The sequence below is a fragment of the Microtus oregoni genome, unplaced genomic scaffold (genome assembly GCF_018167655.1).
Source record: "Microtus oregoni isolate MIOR12 unplaced genomic scaffold, Mior012 000001F_ref0000356, whole genome shotgun sequence".
Classification (NCBI taxonomy): domain Eukaryota; kingdom Metazoa; phylum Chordata; class Mammalia; order Rodentia; family Cricetidae; genus Microtus; species Microtus oregoni.
Window position 1 is genome coordinate 12,273,065 of NW_024543060.1, and position 18,565 is coordinate 12,291,629.

An 18,565-nucleotide genomic window follows, 5' to 3' on the forward strand; every position below is an offset into this window, starting at 1 on the left:
GAACTCACGGAAATATGCCTGCCTCTGCCTCCAGAGTGCTGGGATTAAAGATGTGCACCACCCCTGCTAGGTTCTACCTCTTAAAGATTTCCATCATCTTCCTCTAGTTCCTGAAGCGAAGAGTTCAGCAATTAATCTCTTGGTAAGGTTAGAATCTTCTCAATCCAGTCACCTCCCAAAGTCCACCTTCAAAAACTGCTAAACTAGGAACCAAACTTTGAACACATGAGTTTGGGGGAAATGTTGTAATCCATATCATAACAGACTTCATATATGTATAAAAAAAAAAACACCAAAACCCAAAATACGCAAAAGATGTCATGGTGATCCAGACCCTGGCGTCGTTCTTGAGACTGAAGTAATCTGTGCTCCTCTAGCCTTCCACAAGCGTGCTTTTGACTCCACTATCACTGGGCACTGTTCCTGGGTTACTTCTGTGGGCCTAGTGGGTAAGGCTGAACTCACTGCGTCTGTGCTCCCACGATGACTTCTGTGATGAACGTGTAGCTTTTAGTGTGACTGTTGACTTCTGTGAGTAGCCTGTACCCTTGTCCGTTTAGCCCCTTGGCCGCAGTCAGTTCCATGTGCTGCAGCCATCTCCCAAACTGTGCAGTACCTTACACTTTCTCACAGATAATGCACGCCTTCATGTCTTAGCTAAGAAAGCTCTTGCTGAGAGGCCTGTGCCTATCAACATAGCTTTGGGGAGGTTGATTTAGAAGAATTCCTAATTTGCAGCCAGCCTGAGCTCTACTGAAGGACCCTGTCTCAGTAACCAACGAAGAAACAAACAGAAGTCTCCTTTGCCTATAGAAGTGTGAAGTTTGCCCTTTTCTATAGTCCATGGGCTTCTCTTTTGTTGAAGAGCACAGTTAGACTTTACTTAGTGCCTGGACCTGATCGCATATGTATGCAGGGGACAGGCGGATCTAGAGTACCATCTACATAGTGAATTCCAGTCAGTCAGGGCTACAAAGTGAGGCCCTGTCTCCAAAACCAAAAACCAGTTTTCTCTAATAAAAATATTTTTGCTATGTTTCATTGTTCATACTGTTAAAATCCTGTCTTGGAACTTAAAAAAATATTCAAAAGTTACATTTTAAGTTTTTGATATTTTATATTTGAGTACCTCTGCTGATCTTTTTTTTTTTTTCTTGTAGACCGAGCTGGCCTCGAACTCACAGAGATCCTCCTGCTCTGCCTCCTGAGTGCTGGGAGTAAAGGCGTGCGCCACCACCACCCGACTCTCTGCTGATTTTTTAAATAAGAGAGCTGATGTAATTTAAGAAACAGCTTCCTTTAATAAATTGTTAACTTTGAAAAAAATAGCATACTCTCCTTTTTCAGTCTCTTTAATAGAATTTATTCATGTGTTTATATTTTCAGCCACATTAACTCTCTTCTAGAAGACAGCTTTACAAGGATCTAGAAGGACCAAATTTGGGCTCCGGAACTCTGCAGCAACCAGGTACAGATGTTTGGGAGGGAGTGTTCCTAGCCATTGTGTATGGAGTAAAAGCACTTGAGATGAACATAGGAAAACTTTATGATCCCTCAACACGACAGGCAAATCAGCTGTGGGCTTGAGAAATGATGTCATCATTTACAAGGTTCATCCTCAAGAACCACTCAAATTACAAAGAAATTACAAATCTCATGATTATTTTGTAATTTTGAATTTGGGTTAGGCCACAGTTACGGCTGTTTGTGCGTTATGCTTGCGGCTGACAGGTGACATTTGGACATGCCTGCTGAGAGGGCCCAAGAGCAGCAGCTTTGGAAGCACTCCCGGGTTTCATTCTAAGCTCTGATCTTACTGATGGTTACTGTGGGTCGGGTTACCTTGAAATGGAGACAGTGACTGTGCCTTATTTCTGCGATTACTCGTCTGGATATTGCAAAGATTCAATGAGGTACCGACCTGCACGCTAAATGCCAGTGTTTTTCACGCCATGGATGAGGTTTACAGTGCTGTTACTAATAGCATAAGAGTCCTGCAGGTAACAGGATGTGGTTTACAGTGCTGTTACTAATAGCATAAGAGTCCTGCAGGTAACAGGATGAGGCAGTTATAACCTTCACACACCGTACCCCAAGTGGCAAAAATTGGTTTTCTCTGTTGTATGTGTCACTTTGATGTGGTGGAAACAAGTTTACCACTTTTGAAAAACAAAACTAGGGCATATGTTTGCATTATTTCGTGTTAGTAATTAGTCATAAAATTATATTAATATTAGAGTTAATCCTAATTGATTCTTATGAATACTTCCTCTGAATGTGTAATTTTCATATGCCTTGCATACAGTTACATTTTAACCTGACCAGGTCAATAAACAGAATGGACTATTTTTACCAACATTTTTAAAGAGTTGATTATACTGTGATCAAAATGATCAAAGAAAGATACTGAAAGGAGCCATTTTTTTCTACTTTCAGGAGCTCAGGATTCCTAATCACCGATCTTAGCATATATGAACATCCCCTTCCTGCTAGTGAGAGGAGACCTAAGGGGTGGGGAAGGCAGTTGTCTCTGTGTTTGTTCCTCTTTCTTCTCTCCATCACCCTCCTCCCCACCTTTGAATTCTTTTCCTCTTTTCATCTCTTCCTCACCATTCTCTTGCTTGTCTCTTCTTTCTTCTTTCTCTTTCTGTGGTGCTGGCACTGAGCCTGGAGCCTCGTGCATGCTAAGCCAGTGCTCTCCTTGAACTCTGCTCCTAAGCCCAGATGCCTCTTCTTACTCTAGTAAGTGTTAAATCTGCAAGTGTTTCCACTGAGGCTGCTGCCAAAAGAGGATAGGGATGCCCTTATGTCCTTAGGCTAGGGACTGTAGCTCAGTGAGGATGCTTGCTCTGCTCTGCTCCCCAGCAATAGGGTGCGGGAGGGTACCTATGCCAGCTCCCCCTGTCTGGCCCTATTTTGTAGTACCTGAGCATATACATTCTGTTCTACTCTGAGTAATATGTGTATTTGGTAACAAAAGGAAGAGCGATCCCATTCATAGAGAAGTTCCACAAGAGTAGTAATGGATGTGAGGCAGAACATGTGCATTTGGAGGCTACAGAGAGAAGTAGGAGCTGTGGAAATACAGGCCCAGCCTGTGCGGCTACTCAGGAGCCACGGCAGTAGCAGTTGGGCTGGGTTTAAAGGAAGCGAGGATTTCAGTAGCTGTGCGGAAGTGCTGTAATGTGTGATGCTGATTTAATATGGCAAAAATGGTTTTCCAGATCAAATCATAGACATTTACCAGAGAGAAAGTGATCTCTTTTAGTTTTGTTTTTGGGTCGGCAAATAGTCTTCCCCTGAATTTCATCTCCAGTCCCTAAGTTACCTTTAAATATAAGTGTGTGTTTTTAAAATTGGCTCTCCAAACATTAGTAATAATCATTTACTATTCACTGGCCTCATTTTAAATTCAGATGCTCTGGATACATTATTCTTTATAAGACCTACTTACAATTGAGGAAAAAAATTGAAGAAAATGTCACCAAGGCTATTAAAACATTGATAAGGGGTGTGGTGACATTTGACCCCAGTTTGAATTTTTGGTTGTTGTTTTTGTTTTTTGACAAAGGGTTTCATTGTAACAGCCTTGGCTGTCCTGGAACTATCTCTGTAGACAAGGCTGGCCTCGAACTCACAGAGATCCACCTATCTCTTTATCCTTAATCACCACTGGCCGGCTTGATTTTTTTTGTTTTTTTGTTGTTGTTGTTTTGTTTTTTTCCTGAGACAGGGTTTCTATGCTTAGCCCTGGCTGTCCTTGAACTCTCTCTGTTGATCAGGCTAGCCTCTGTCTCCCAAGTGATGGGATTAAAGGAATGTACCATTTTTAATCTATCTTTTTCTAGTTCTAGCTCTATTGCAGCAAATACCAGGTAAAACACTGTGATAAAAAAAAAAAAAGTGTGAGCCGGGCGATGGTGGCGCACGCCTTTAATCCCAGCACTCGGGAGGCAGAGGTAGGCGGATCTCTGTGAGTTCGAGACCAGCCTGGTCTACAGAGCTAGTTCCAGGACAGGCTCCAAAGCCACAGAGAAACCCTGTCTCGAAAAACCAAAAAAAAAAAAAAAAAAAAAAAAAAAAAGTGCAATGTGCATTGCGTGTAAGTAATTGGAGCAAACCTAATAAATCAGAAAACAAATGTTACTAAATATAATTTTATTAAATTGACTTTTGGAGGGAAATACTATTTTATTTATATTGCCTTTAGCTGTGTGATAGCTAGTGTGTAGTGGTTAAACCATGTCTTCCAGTCGGGCTTCCCCTGCTGTCACCTCACCTGTTGCTGTCACTTTAATGTGATACAGGAAATGACGAAGGAAAGAGTATTCAGTGTTCTTGCTCCATACTTGATGGCTTTTGCTTTAGACCCTTGGTTGTTGCTGAAGTCCAGGACAACAGAGCTGTGTTCATTTATTCAGCTGTTCATTCATTCATTTTATCCCCCCTTTTTATTCATTTCTCCTTTGTTTTTTTCAGCTTAGCAGGTCATACATTCTTCAGGAGCTGAGAATTCATAAGTCTGGTCTTCACCGTGATTTGGAACTTCCCAGTCTCAGAAAAGTTGACCAAGGTCTAGAATCTGTTTTTTTTCTATCTGTAGAAAAGTCATCTGTGAGATGGAAGTTTCTGCTAATTTCCTTGTAGATAGAAGGACCTCTCCTTCTGCAGGATGACCTTCCCAGACTTCAGGATGATCCCCTTAAGAGTTCCTGAACACTGAAAACTACGTATAGAACTTATAGCTGTTGAGGAATTACCCCCATCACCCACTCACCATTTGGGGACTTATTTTCTCTGTTAATTAGAAGCCAAGTCATTTTGTTTGTTTGGTACAGGGCCTTGCTTTGTTGCCTAGGCTTCTTTGTAATTCCTTAGCCTCCCAAATGCAGGGAATGCAGACACTTGCTTACTAAAGCAATTTTCTGTGTACCTTGGCATGGGCTCTTGATTTTACCACGTACTTTCTCCTCAGGGACTGCACAGGACTGAGTCCATATGGAAGAAGAACTGCCTGGTTTCTATGGAGAAAGTGGCAAGGTTAGAAAAAGCATGCCTTGTAGCGTGCATATTTTGTTGCATGAACCATATCTGTTGTTCAGCTGGTGAGAAGAGCAGTGGGATCATATGAGTCTTCTATGGAGAGGCTTCAGTGTGATGCCTGACATAACAATAAATAATTGTGTGGGGGATATAGGATGTGGACAAGGCCAGCAACGAACAGATGTCACCTGCGGGTTGAGGAAGGGCTCCCTGGGATGGTGGCATTTGAACTTGATAAGGAACATAGGCTTCTGCCCACAGATGATGACCTTTACAGGAATAATGTTTACTCCTTTCCCAAATATTGAAAAGCATTAAAAACAATAGTCACAGAAGATATGCTTCCAACTCATCGTGCTCTTTTATTCTTTCCATCACATCTGAACATTACAGATAACCAGCTTAAGTCCATACAGTATCCAGAGAATACCGTTTCCCACCCAGTATCCAGTGGATATTGTTCCCCACCCAGTATCCAGTGGGTATTGTTCTCCACCCAGTATCCAGTGGGCATTGTTTTCCACCCAGTGTCCAGTGGATAGTGTTCCCCATCCTGTATCCAGTGGGTATTGTTCTCCATCCTGTATCCGGTGGGTATTGTTCCCCACCCAGTATCCAGTGGATATTGTTCCCCACCCAGTATCCAGTGGGTGTTGTTCTCCACCCAGTATCCAGTGGGTGTTGTTCTCCACCCAGTATCCAGTGGATATTGTTCCCCACCCAGTATCCAGTGGATATTGTTCCCCACCCAGTATCCAGTGGATATTGTTCCCCACCCAGTATCCAGTGGGTGTTGTTCTCCACCCAGTATCCAGTGGATATTGTTCCCCATCCTGTATCCGGTGGGTTTTGTTCTCCATCCTGTATCTGGTGGGTATTGTTCCCCATCCTGTATCCAGTGGATAGTGTTCCCCATCCTGTATCCAGTGGGTTTTGTTCTCCATCCTGTATCTGGTGGGTATTGTTCCCCATCCTGTATCCAGTGGATAGTGTTCCCCATCCTGTATCCAGTGGGTATTGTTCTCGATCCTGTATCCAGTGGATAGTGTTCCCCATCCTGTATCCAGTGGGTATTGTTCTCGATCCTGTATCCAGTGGGTATTGTTCCCCATCCTGTATCCTGATGTGGGAGTCCCCTCTGTGTGCTGTGGTAACTGTTAATGAATAAAGAAACTGCTTTGGACCTATAGAACTTAGGTAGGCAGGGAAAAACTAAGCTGAATGCTGGGAGGAAGAAGGGCAGAGTCAGAGAGATGCCATGGAGCCGCCGCCAGAGTCAAACATGCTGAAACTTTGCCGGTAAGCCACTGTCATGTGGTGATATATAGATGAATAGAAATGGGTTAAATTAATATAAGAGTTAGCCAATAAGAAGCTAGAGCTAACGGGCCTAGCAGTGATTTAATTAGTACAGTTTCTGTGTGATTATTTCGGGTCTAAGCTAGCCAGGCAGCCAGGAACCAACAAGTGACCCCCCCTTTCTACAATATCCAGTGGGTATTGTCCCCCATCCTGTATCTGGTGGATATTGTATAGAGGTAGCATAGTGTACAGAATAGCCAAACTTTTGAAATCCTGCCACATACTAACATGAATGCTGATGTATGAACCCTTGTAGGAATTTGTAAACGTAGCTTGAAAACTAATAATAGAACTGAAAGACTTAGAAGATGATAGATAGGGCTAACTGGAGAAATGGCTCAGCAATCATGAGTGCTTATTGGTCTTGCTGAGGACCAGAGTTTGGGTCCCAAACCCTTGCTATATGACTCAGTCACCTGTAACTCCAGCTTCAGAGGACCTGAGGCCCTCTTCTGGCCTCCATGACTATATGTGTTTCTTTCTCTCTTACACACACACACACACACACACACACACATACACGGTGTTCACAGAAAAATTCCTAAATTCCTAATTTGTCCTGGGAACAGAGTTCATAAAATTAAATTAATTCACAGGGACAGCAGTGAAATTCCCTTACTACATATACATATAATGCTGCAGCTAGGAAATCCTCAAAAGGTAAGGCATTACATTTTTTAGCCATTGTTTTACGAGACATGCCCGACATGGCATTTTGATTTTCCTTTGTAGGCTGTATTTCCGCTGAACTGTAGCAGCTTGGCAGTTGCTGTGGTCATGTGCAGTGTGGTCACCCAGTGGATTTCCCAGTGGATACAGAGTCTGTTTGTTCCAAGTCCAGTCAGACTAATAGGATGTATCTTAGTTTCTGATTCATGGCAGGCACATTTTCTGTATTAGTTCTCCCTGACAGGGTATTAACATCTCATTACCTGCATTTTGCAATGAGATGCCAGCTACAGGCTCGGGTAGTGGATGGGATATGAATGAAGTGGCACAGGAACACCGCCGAAGTGGTCGTGTGGTCAGGCGGGTACCTGGGTCACCCTGGAACTGAATTCAACAGACACCATCTTAATGGCGACAGCTGCAAGGTTCTTATTTCCTTGAAGAGTTCAACTCCCCACGTTTTCTAGCTAGTGACCAGTTGTCCCTGTTACGGTTTCTGTTCTGTGAAACAGCGTGATGACCATAAGCAACTTGGGGAGAAAAGGGTTTATTTTTTCTTATAGTTTCATATCACAGATCATCACTGGGAAGGCCAGGGCTGGAACTCAGTGCAGGAACTTGAAGGCAGGAGCTGAGGCAGAGGCCATGGAGGGGGACTGCTTACTGGCTTGCTCCTGGCTTGCCCAGTTTGCTTTTTTATACACCTCAGGATCACCTGCCCAGCAGAGGCACTGCCTACAGCCGACTGGGCCCTCCCATATCAACCATGAGACTTGCTCACAGGCCAATCCTATGGAGACATCTTCCTGGTTAAGATCCCCTCTTCGCAGATGCCCCTACCTGTTGTGTCGGGTTGATAGGAAAAGCAGCCAGCACAGCAGCTCTTCTGCCTACCCCTCGCCCAATGGTTGGCATAGGGCAGCTGGAGACTCGCGTGAAGTCATTTCTGGCACACAGAATGATTGACAGGATCAAGACGTCTACATGTGCTGTGCAGTAAACCTCTGTACATGGTCTCCTGAGTGTCCTGGGACAAAATGCTGTAATTCCATGAAGCTACTATTAAATCTTTTCTTCAAAAAGTCTATGCATTTATAAATTGACTATCAGTAGTTCGCTGTGTAATAGTTCCCTCACAGACTTACGAATGGTCTCGTGATGACTCTGGCCGAGCATCTAGCTGTCTGACAGGTCTGAAAAGCAATAGATTCACATGTCTGGCATACATAGGCTATTTGTGACTGCTTTTCAGTAGATTGTGACCTCCTGGGAGGGGATGGTGATGTCTTATTTTGCATCTTTAACTCAGTAATTCTACCAAACCTGATATTCTCCTGCTCAGCGCCATCTCTTAATAAATGCAGATTGCACAAGCGTCCTTCACACTCTGAAATCCCAGTGGTCAGGGAGTCATGGCCTGGCCACTGTGTGCGTCTGTACAAGCTGACCAAGGGGAAAGCTCAGACTTAGGACTTGCAGACAGGTGTTTAGGAACTGGTTGGAATTTACCACTCGATTCTTAGTATTCAGGGGGCCACTTGATTTTGTAGCAAAGGACAGGATAAAATCCAAAACCATGCTTGAAAGGGGAAACAGCTGGGGTAGTAGCCAATCTTTGCATCTTGGCAATGAATGCCAAGCAGCCATTTAAGGTCTCAGGAGGCTGCACAGACTCGAGGCCTCCAGCACTGTCGTAGGAGAACTTATTCAGCACTCAGGTGCAGGGTAGACACGTGGGCCTCTGTTTTCACCCACCTGGAAAGAACTGACCTGATGTAGCAAAATCTATGGTGTGATTATTGCGAAGACTAGAGTAATATATAAAACGGTAGAAGACCACTAGTAACGTCTCCTTTAGATTCCCTGCACAGCATTTCAAATGTCATTCTTAAAATTTACAGAAGGAAAAAAAATAGAGCAGACCTCTTACAAAGTATGATTCCTTCATGATATGAGGAGGTAGGCAATTTAAGATAGATGCTTAGATTAAAATCTCACTCTGCAGTTCTGTTGTCTGTGTCCAACTTTGACAGTAAACAGAGCATCTCTAGAAAGAATTCTTTTTTGTATAACAACTCTGATTTCCAAATTAATCTAACATTACCATATCAAGGCATCAGTTTCCTGAAATGCCCACAATGAAGGTAGGGATCTGTTCTACACATTCATAATAATTGGAGCTTCTTGTATGTGAGAGTTAAAGACAATGACTGATTTCAACTTGAGTTTTTCTTGCACACCCACTGATACCATTGCAAAATGCCCTGGTACTAAAAGTAACAGAAGAAACAGTAGCTGCTGCATCAGAATTGAACAGGAGAGACAGCTGTTGCTGCTGTCCCAGATATGAGAGTAGGACCTATCATTCTTGGCACTGGAGCTTGCGATTTGCCTGGGGAGACGTGAGTCGGAGAGCTGGGCATAGGGACTTGCAGCCATCCATAGGCAGCTTTTCTTCACTTAGGGCCCAGAAGTCATGCCCTCCACTAATACTATAAGATGCTCAATGGTGAGAGGGATGCCAGCGCGTTCAAAGGCTGTGTTGTCACCCTTCTTAGAGTGGGAGATGCTGCTGCTCATCTGGATGAATTAAATGTGATGGACTAATTGGTCCCCAGAGCAGCAGGGGCCAGGAGGTAGCAGAGAATTGCCAAAGGCAAGATGAGCATGCTTACCACCTGCATGGGCACCCTAGGCAAAGCCATGTCCACAGTGGCCTGGCCCATGATGGCAGCATAGGGAAAGTGAATGTCGCGATGGCACAACTCACCTTGGACCTTTGAGACTGACAAACCAGTAATGGTGTTCCCTGGGAGGAGGTAGATTAACATGAGCTTTCATTTAATCTGTACATGCACACGACTCTAGAACAAAGGCATTTGATTGTAGTAATGGGAATTCATGGCCCATTGGTCAGTTTTCAGACTTGAGCCAGTTTACAGACCAGAACCCCATGAATGAAGGGAAGGTCGGGTCTCCCTGAGGGACAACCTAGAAGACCTGAGAATTATACTGTTAGCCAGAATGCATGAGTTAGACTGTTAGCCATTCTCCCATCTCCCCCACCCCCAGGAACCTACATCTGTTTGCTAGAGTAACCGTGCCTAGGAACAGCAGATGTGGCGGCCACGCTCCTTCCTCCAGCCTGTGTTTGCTTAACCAGCCTGGTTCTACAGCTACATTTAAACCATAGCCAATATTTAATGTGTTGCTAACATTCAGCCGGCCAAGGTCCAGACTTGGATGAGTTGGGTGTCTTTGAGATCTGTTTTTGCCCAGGCCACCAGCACCCTGTATGGGAGAGCGGGCTATGAGCAGTCGTGCAGCGAGTGAACGGCTCTCAGTGACGGACACCACCGCATGTGGGTTATTCCTCCTCAAGCCAGTTTAACTCTACTCTGCAGAAATAAGAGCCCAAGAATGTTTGTTTGTTTAACTGGACGTCTCAGTACATAATCCTTGTTCCTTTCAGCCAGTCCAGGCTACCCTGTCATCCCTGAAGATGTTGGATGTGGGGAAGTGGCCAATCTTTTCCCTTTGTTCTGAGGAAGAGCTGCAGTTGATTCGTCAGGCCTGTGTCTTCGGCAGTGCTGGCAATGAAGTTTTATACACCACAGTCAACGACGAGGTAATTCTGAGGAAAACATTCAACTAACTACCCATAGTTTTAGGAATGGGTTTATAAGTTGATGACCTTGGGGGAAGGAAAGAAGGACGCTTTTTTTTTTTTTTTTTTTTTTTTGATTTTTCGAAACAGGGTTTCTCCGTAGCTTTTGGTTCCTGTCCTGGAACTAGCTCTTGTAGACCAGGCTGGCCTCAAACTCCCAGAGATCCGCCTGCCTCTGCCTCCCGAGTGCTGGGATTAAAGGCGTGTGCCACCACCGCCCGGCTTAAGAAGGAAGCTTTTAAACAGAAGTGTGGAAAGTCAATTTTTTACTTTTGTTGGTCTAGAGACAGGGTGTCTCTAGACCTGGCTGTCCTGGAACTTACTTTGTATATCAGGCTGACCTTGAACTCAGAGATCCACCTGCCTTTGCCTCCCAAGTGCTGGGATTAAAAGCATGCATCCCCACCACCTGGCTGAAAAGGCAATTTTAATTTATTTTCTAAGAAGGCAGTTTGCTTCAGGAAGTCTGCTTGAGGTAACTTACAGACATTTCATAATTTGCTTCCTTGAACTGAGTGTTTTTTCCACAGATTTTTGTGCTTGGCACAAACTGCAGTGGCTGTTTGGGGGTAGGTGACATTCAGAGCACCCTTGAGCCCCAGAGACTGGATTCTTTAACTGGCAAAAAGATAGCCAGCCTCAGCTACGGGAGTGGCCCACACATCGTCCTTGCAACAACAGGTAATCAGAATTCAGTGGCTAGGTTTGGGGCATTGCTTATTTGTTAAGAAATAAGACCAGGCTGCCTGCCATTGAGAGCAGACTTTCTGACTGAGAGCTGCCTGCCCTGTGGGCTTGGCCATGCACTGGGCAGCACAATGTATGACTGTACTTGAATAGCAGAGTACGGTAGTTTAACACGGGGGAGGGCGGACTAAGTGGATGGAAGACAATACACCAGTGTTGTAGTAGGAGCGGCGGGGCTGCTTCCCCAGCACCCCGGCTGCCCACATGGCTAGCTTATGCCCCTAAATAATTACACGGAAACTGTATTCTTTTAAACACTGCCTGGCCCATTAGTTCCAGCCTCTTATTGGCTAGCTCTTACATATCGATCTAACCCATTTCTAATATCCCTGTAACACCATGAGGTGTCTTACCAGGGAAGATCTTAACCTGCGTCTGTGTCCGGTAGGAGAATCATGGCAACTCCTTGACTCAGCTTCTTTCTCCCAGCATTCTGTTCTGTTTACTCTGCCTACCTAATTTTATGTCCTATTAAAGGGCCAAGGAAGTCTATTTAACCAGTGAAATTAACACAAGCCAGAAGACTCTCCCCCATCACACCAGCCCTTCCATTCCCCATTCAGTAAGTGTGAGAACTCTGCTTGCTTTGGATCGCAGGAAGCCTACACTTTGATCTTAGATTCCTGGCCTGCAAATTGAGAGAGCAAATGTTGGTTCCTCTATCACCCTAAGCATTGTGTCATTCTGAAATTGAGTAGTGACTGATAGAAGTTTGCTCTAATAGTATAGAGAAAAACGTTCTCTTGACTACTTCATGAACTCAGAATTACACAGCCTTAGAATTAAACTGAGCCTTTCAGGTTTAAGTTCTGGGCATTTGGGTGGGGGCTTCCAGTAACAGGAAAGATTATTCAGACCATTTCTTCATTAAAAAATAGCTACAATCTGGGGCTAGAGGGATGGCTTAGCAGTCAGGTTAGGAGAGGCCAAGAGAATGGTGGAATGAGCTGGAGAAGACTGTAAGCTGTCCTGCTTTAGAGCACCCGGCTGCCCAGCTGAGGCTAAAGTCTGTACTCTGGAAGAGAAGGATTACAGATCAGGAGAGCCGGGGGATTGGCAGGCTGAGGCTGTCCTGTTTAGGAACTTGGCTCTTGACACTCTCCGCCTCTTGGTTTCTCAGGTCAGATAACAATGTAGCCTTGCTGGCTGAAAGCGAGCACAAGTGAGCACCCGCGCTGGCTGATGCAGAACCAAGAGCTCAGTCACAAATAACATCCTCCTCTAGGATCTGATGTGCGAGACCCGGTAGAAGTGGCAGACAGGGTGATTATTAAACATGAGCTGTTAGAATATCAGACAAGAATTACAGAAAGCAAAATATCTACAGAGGATAAAAGGTCTACAGACATCAGAGAGATTTAGAAAAGACTCAGTGAACAATTGAATTACTGAATTAACATTCATTGGATAGGTTCTATAGCAATTTATATACCACAAAAGAAAATTAAACCAGACAATCAAATAAAGTCATTCATAATATAACCTAGGCAGTGTGGTAGAAAGCACAGATGACAGGACACACGTGAGATTCCTTTATTCAAAGTGCAGAATCAGAAAACAAACTTCTCACATGTAAGGTGCATATGGGTAGGGCTTTTGGGGAAACATGCTATGTTTTGTGCATATACACTTTGCTATCCATAAAATTGCACATATGTTCTAAATATTTATAATTTTACAAGTAATATAATCAATTTTAAAACTAATTTGGTCATCTTTCTCTAAAGAAATGAAGACCCAGAAAAGTTAAGACTTAACATCTTATTCTCTTGACTTTGAATGTCCTGTTTCCTTTTTTTTTTTTTTTTGTTTTTTGTTTTTTGTTTTTTGTTTTTCGAGACAGGATTTCTCTGTAGCTTTGGAGCCTGTAACTAGCTCTTGTAGACCAGGCTGGCCTCGAACTCACGAGATCCGCCTGCCTCTGCCTCCCGAGTGCTGGAGGCTTGTGCCACCATTGCCCAGCAAATGTCCTGTTTTCTCTTAGTTTTCTTTTTTTTAATTTGGAAACTCTCTTCTAACTATTCTTTAACCTCATAGATTTAAATTCCAAGTGTTGCTTTGACGTAGAAGGCAGTTTGTGTTTCCGAATAGACGCTCTCATGAAGTGAATTTGGAAGCGGGAAGTCGAGCAACCTTTGCAGCTGAGGACTGGTTCCCATGTGTGGGCACCGAGGCGTGTGCTATGGTCTCTTGTAGAGGTGTGTGTTGTGACGGCTGACCATCTTTCTTCTGTTTTCAGACGGAGAAGTCTTTACCTGGGGTCACAATGCATATAGCCAGCTGGGCAATGGGACAGCGACTCATGGTTTACTGCCCTGCCATATCTCTACTAACTTGTCAAAAAAACAAGTCATTGAGGTTGCCTGTGGGTCTTATCACTCTTTGGTCCTAACATCTGATGGAGAGGTGAGGAAAATCAGCATAAACTCACTGATTTTGGTTTCAATGTGTTCTATAGATTCCTTTAACTGCCCCCTAAAATATGGCTAGACATTAACATTGAGTTTGCTTTGTATTGCTGTGACAAAGCATCATGATCAAAAGCTACTTGGGGAAGAAAGGATTTATTTGCCTTGGATATAGTCCATCATCCAGGGAAGTCAGGTAGGAACTCAGGAGTCTGGAAGCAGAAACTGAAGCAGAGGCCGTGGAGGAACTTTACTTACCAGCTTGCTCCCCATGCCTTGTTCAACCTGCTTTCTTATACCTCCCAGGACCACCAGTGGAGAGGTGGCACTATTGCCAGTGGGCTGGGCCATGCCATATCAATCATTAATCAAGAAAATACCTGAATGATAAGATATGGGATTTATATATAGATAAAATCTGTCTATATAAATATAGACAGATAAGATACATATATGGAATTTATTAGAATAGCTTATGGGCTGAGGTCCAGCTGGTACAATAATGGCTGCGTACCAAAAGAAGGTTCAAGAAACAGGACTTTTTCTGTCCACAAGACTCAATGTCTCAGCTGGTCTTCAGTGTACACCAGAGCCCTGAAGAAGTAGATTCTAATGCCAGTGAAAGAATAGACTTGCTAGCGAGGCAAGAGCAAGCACGTAAAAAGAGCAAGCTTCCTTCTCCCATGACCTTTCTACACGCTTCCAGAAAGAGGGTGTGGCCCAGGTGAGAGGTGGATCTCCCACCTCAACGATCCACATTAAAAGTGGGCCTTCCCACTTCAGATGATTTAATTAAGAAAAAAACTCACAAATGCCCGACATTTGGGCATTAACAATTGGGTCTTAATTAATTCTGTATGTAGTCAAGTTGACAACTAAGCATAACCATCACATCTAGCTTGTGACAGATTGTCAAAAACTAGCCAGAGAAGTTATGATGAGCTAAACAGGGATATTTAAAATAACCACCCCTCAAACTCAGCCTTAGTCTTGAGAGCAACTTATCATGATGGTTATATGATATATATCATAGATATTATGTATTATATGTATGATATATATATGCTGTATGTAGTAAGGACTTCAGTCACTACAAATCTTAAAAGGATCCATTATTACTTTTATATTGCTATAACAAAGATAATATTTGCAAATAAAAAAGTCCCCAAATGTTGAAAAATATGGCTGAGGTGAAGTTGGTCTTTGTATTATATTATATTGTTACTCTTTGTAGAGCTAACACAAATGTTATAAAATGCCTTCTCTGTCTGTATTGTGAGACAGACCAGTGATGAGGCTCTTTGAGAGGGCAGTGAGATGCCCTGAGTGTATCTCAGTATCCAGTTGAGACACCTTATGCATCATGTGTTTTGTTTATCTGTCTTTTTTTCACATAGGTATTTGCCTGGGGTTATAATAACTCTGGGCAGGTAGGATCTGGATCAACCGCTAATCAGCCCATTCCTCGAAGGGTCACAGGATGTTTGCAGAATAAAGTCGTTATGAACATAGCATGTGGGCAGATGTGCTCCATGGCCGTTGTGGACACTGGAGAGGTAGGAAAGTTACTTCATCCTTTGTTTAAAAAGTTTCTTTGCCTCCTTAGTATCATCTGAGCACGGCTGCTTCTCAACGGCAGAACTGAGTTGCTACGTCTCTTATCTTTTCCCAGGTCTATGTCTGGGGTTACAATGGGAATGGACAGCTAGGCCTGGGCAGCAGTGGCAACCAGCCAACCCCCTGTAGAGTGGCAGCCCTGCAAGGCATTCGTGTCCAGCGGGTACGTCTCCGGGCAGTCTGTGTGCAGTGCACTAGGTCCTGGTTTTCTTATATACATGGAAAGTTCAGCTGGTTTGATGTTTCCCCTTCAGTAAAGGTTAAAGCCCTCTTTGCCCTGAACTAAGGTATAGCTGTCTGTAGAGATGCAGTTTCTATGTTATTTTTTGAATTGTACTGAGAATGTAAGTTGCACATCCTTTCCTGAAGAATCTTTAAGAGCGCATATGCCAACAGCTTTAAAAATCTAAATGCCATTTTATCTCTAATTCTCCTCTTAGAGAATTCTCCTAAGAGACCAATGAGAAAGTCTTATATAAAATTAGTTAAGTCACAGTGAAACCCCTTAGTATGTACAATTAATATGCATTAATAGTTATAATTTTAACAAAGGAATTCTTGGTAAGAATAAACAAAAAATGGTTTAAAATGTAAGAAAAATAAGTTTAATAGAAATGGTAGGCATTGTATAATTTGATAATCTAATGGTAAGTGCACAGGTGCTGGGTTCTGCCCATCAGTATGAGACTGATGATGCTGTTCTTGAGACAGTCTCACTGTTGGCTCAGACTGTACTGTGGTCCTCTTCCTGTAGCCACAACCTCCTGACTGTGGAGTTCGCGTGTGTGCTGCCACACCCAGCTTACAGTCCTGGCTGTCCTGGAACTCACTTTGTAGACCAGGCTGGCCTCTAACTCACTGAGGTCCTCCAGCCTCTGCCTCCCAAGTGCTGGGATTAAAGGTGTGCATAATCTTTGCCTGGCTATACAAAGGATTTTTTTAATAATAGGGAGAAAGCAATGTAGGGTTAAAAAAAGATACAAGATAGGTACATACACTACCACTTCATAATTTGTACATGCATAGTTCTTTTTTTCCGTTGTTTTGTTTTTATTTTATGATCATTGGTGTTTTGCCTTCACATACGTCTATGTGAGGCTGTCAGAAGCCCTAAGACTGGAATTACAGACAGGTGTGAGTGACATATGGGTGCTGGGACTTGAACCTGGGTCCACTGAAGAGCAGCCGGTGCCCTTAGCTGCTGAGCCATCTCTCCAGCCCCATTAGGGCGTATTTCTAATTCTGAATAAGTTGGGAAAAAACTCCTGATGAGTTGGTAGTGGTGCATGGTTTTATCTCAACCCTCGGGAGGCAGAGGCAGGCAGATCTGAGTTCAGGGACAGCCAGAGCTACATAGAGAAACGTTGTTTCGACACTCTTTCCCCCAGAAAGGGAGAGCTTTTATGTTTACACTTGTCTCCATTTTCCACATCAAACATGCTTTACTTCAGCACTGGGAGACAGAATCCAGCGGCTGTGTCTCACACTAGGCTCCTAGTCCCGTTCTGTGAGAACCCTGAGTGCAGCTGGCGCTCACTGCCCTCGGCTGAGCCAGCTAACGACTGGCTGCTCGCTGGGCCTGCGCTGGCCCCAGATGAACTCTGGCTAATTTACCGTTTGCTTTTGGCGGCATCTGCCTTCCCTTGGCTCTCACTAGCTCCTAACCTCCTTTGTAAAAGTGAAGCATTTCCCTTTATTTGCAGACCTGAGAAGATTTTTTTTATGTCCTTCTAGGTTGCCTGTGGCTACGCACACACATTAGTACTAACAGATGAAGGTGAAGTGTACGCTTGGGGTGCAAATTCATATGGCCAGCTTGGCACTGGCAATAAAAGTAACCAGTCCTATCCTACCCCAGTTGTTGTGGAAAAGGACAGGTAATGTGTACATTTCGAAATCACCTCCGTGGTCTTAAGTAATTAACAGCACTTGGAATTCCTAGTATGGAACTATGGGGAATTAATTTCTCTTAGCACTAGAGTAATCTTTAGCTAGGTTGCTCATTCTTTTTAAAAGTTGCGCTGTGGATTGCTGGGGAAACGGCGCTCCTCTTTCCTCTCACCCGCGGGGCTGCTCTGTGCAGTCTCCAGGAACTGAGCTGTCAGGAGCAGCTCTGCGCTCTGCGTGCGGCTGTCTCCTCGGTGCTCTCTCCCTGGACTTTTGTTTTTATCCTCAAAGGGAAGTTGGTGATGTTTGAGATGTGTCTTCTGTGGCTTAGGAAATCTATAGTACGCTGAGTGCAGTATGAAGCTAGTTCTTAGCTCCTTATCAAATCTGCAGTGAGAAGGGCAGGGTGATCTCTGTTTTCCCTTCCAAACTCTCGCTGTGTAGTGGAGTGAAGTGCTAGAAAGTGTACACGCAGTTTTGTGTACCTCCGTAATTTCCAGATAATCTGAATGATTTTGAAAGCCTCTGAGTTCCTCACATAGTCACGTTACTGCCTTTCCCTGTTATTGACTCGGTGGCGGCACAGAGACATGACAGTACTTCCCCAGCCAGTGATGCTGTCACTATAGAAATTAATATGTCCTTCCTGTTTGTATCCCAGATAGTATTTTTCATATTTGACTTAAATATATGGATAAATAGATTAGCTAACATTTAGGTACTTCTTTTATTTCCCCATTGGAATTCTTAATAAATTGTCATTTTTATCTACATAGTGTAAACATGGTTAGTTTTATATAACCTGTATATATCTGGGGGGAAAAAGCCTTTTTTAAAATCTAAAAATTTGAAGGAGTCTGGTTTACAGAGCAAGTAGAGAAAGAAAAAAAAGAAAATAGGACCTTTGATTCCTTAAATGGGGAAAGTGGAGGCAGGAGCTGGCGCATAGATGCCTATAACTCTGTCACCTGTTGATCCTGTGAGTATCCAAAGAGGTCAATGAAAACAGAAGCAATAGTCACTCACAGCCAAGTAACCATAAATATATCGTCAGTATCTCGGTGCCCAGGCTGAACCCCAGTTCTGAAGGTCAGACAGAGTGATGTCCACTCCTTCCTGAACCCCAGTTCCAAAGGTCAGACACAGGGATGTGCATAGGAGAGTG

At 43.7% G+C, this 18,565-nt stretch overlaps 1 protein-coding gene across 7 annotated transcripts in view; it reads left to right on the forward strand.

Moving 5' to 3' along the window:
• Window positions 1-18,565, forward strand: part of Rcbtb2 (RCC1 and BTB domain containing protein 2) — a 40,170-nt gene that overhangs the window by 7,876 nt on the left and 13,729 nt on the right. For 3 of the 7 annotated variants that reach the window (XM_041674010.1, XM_041673994.1, XM_041674002.1), the window contains exons 2-10: window positions 1,387-1,468; window positions 4,480-4,573; window positions 4,976-5,040; window positions 10,547-10,702; window positions 11,272-11,422; window positions 13,728-13,894; window positions 15,294-15,452; window positions 15,569-15,676; window positions 17,248-17,390. In XM_041674010.1, coding sequence (XP_041529944.1) covers window positions 4,999-5,040; window positions 10,547-10,702; window positions 11,272-11,422; window positions 13,728-13,894; window positions 15,294-15,452; window positions 15,569-15,676; window positions 17,248-17,390 — 926 coding nt within the window. In that variant the 5' untranslated portion in view covers window positions 1,387-1,468; window positions 4,480-4,573; window positions 4,976-4,998. The remainder of the gene's footprint in view (window positions 1-1,386; window positions 1,469-4,479; window positions 4,574-4,975; window positions 5,041-10,546; window positions 10,703-11,271; window positions 11,423-13,727; window positions 13,895-15,293; window positions 15,453-15,568; window positions 15,677-17,247; window positions 17,391-18,565) is intronic. The other 4 variants (XM_041674036.1, XM_041674044.1, XM_041674019.1 and 1 more) reach the window with 3 other exon arrangements.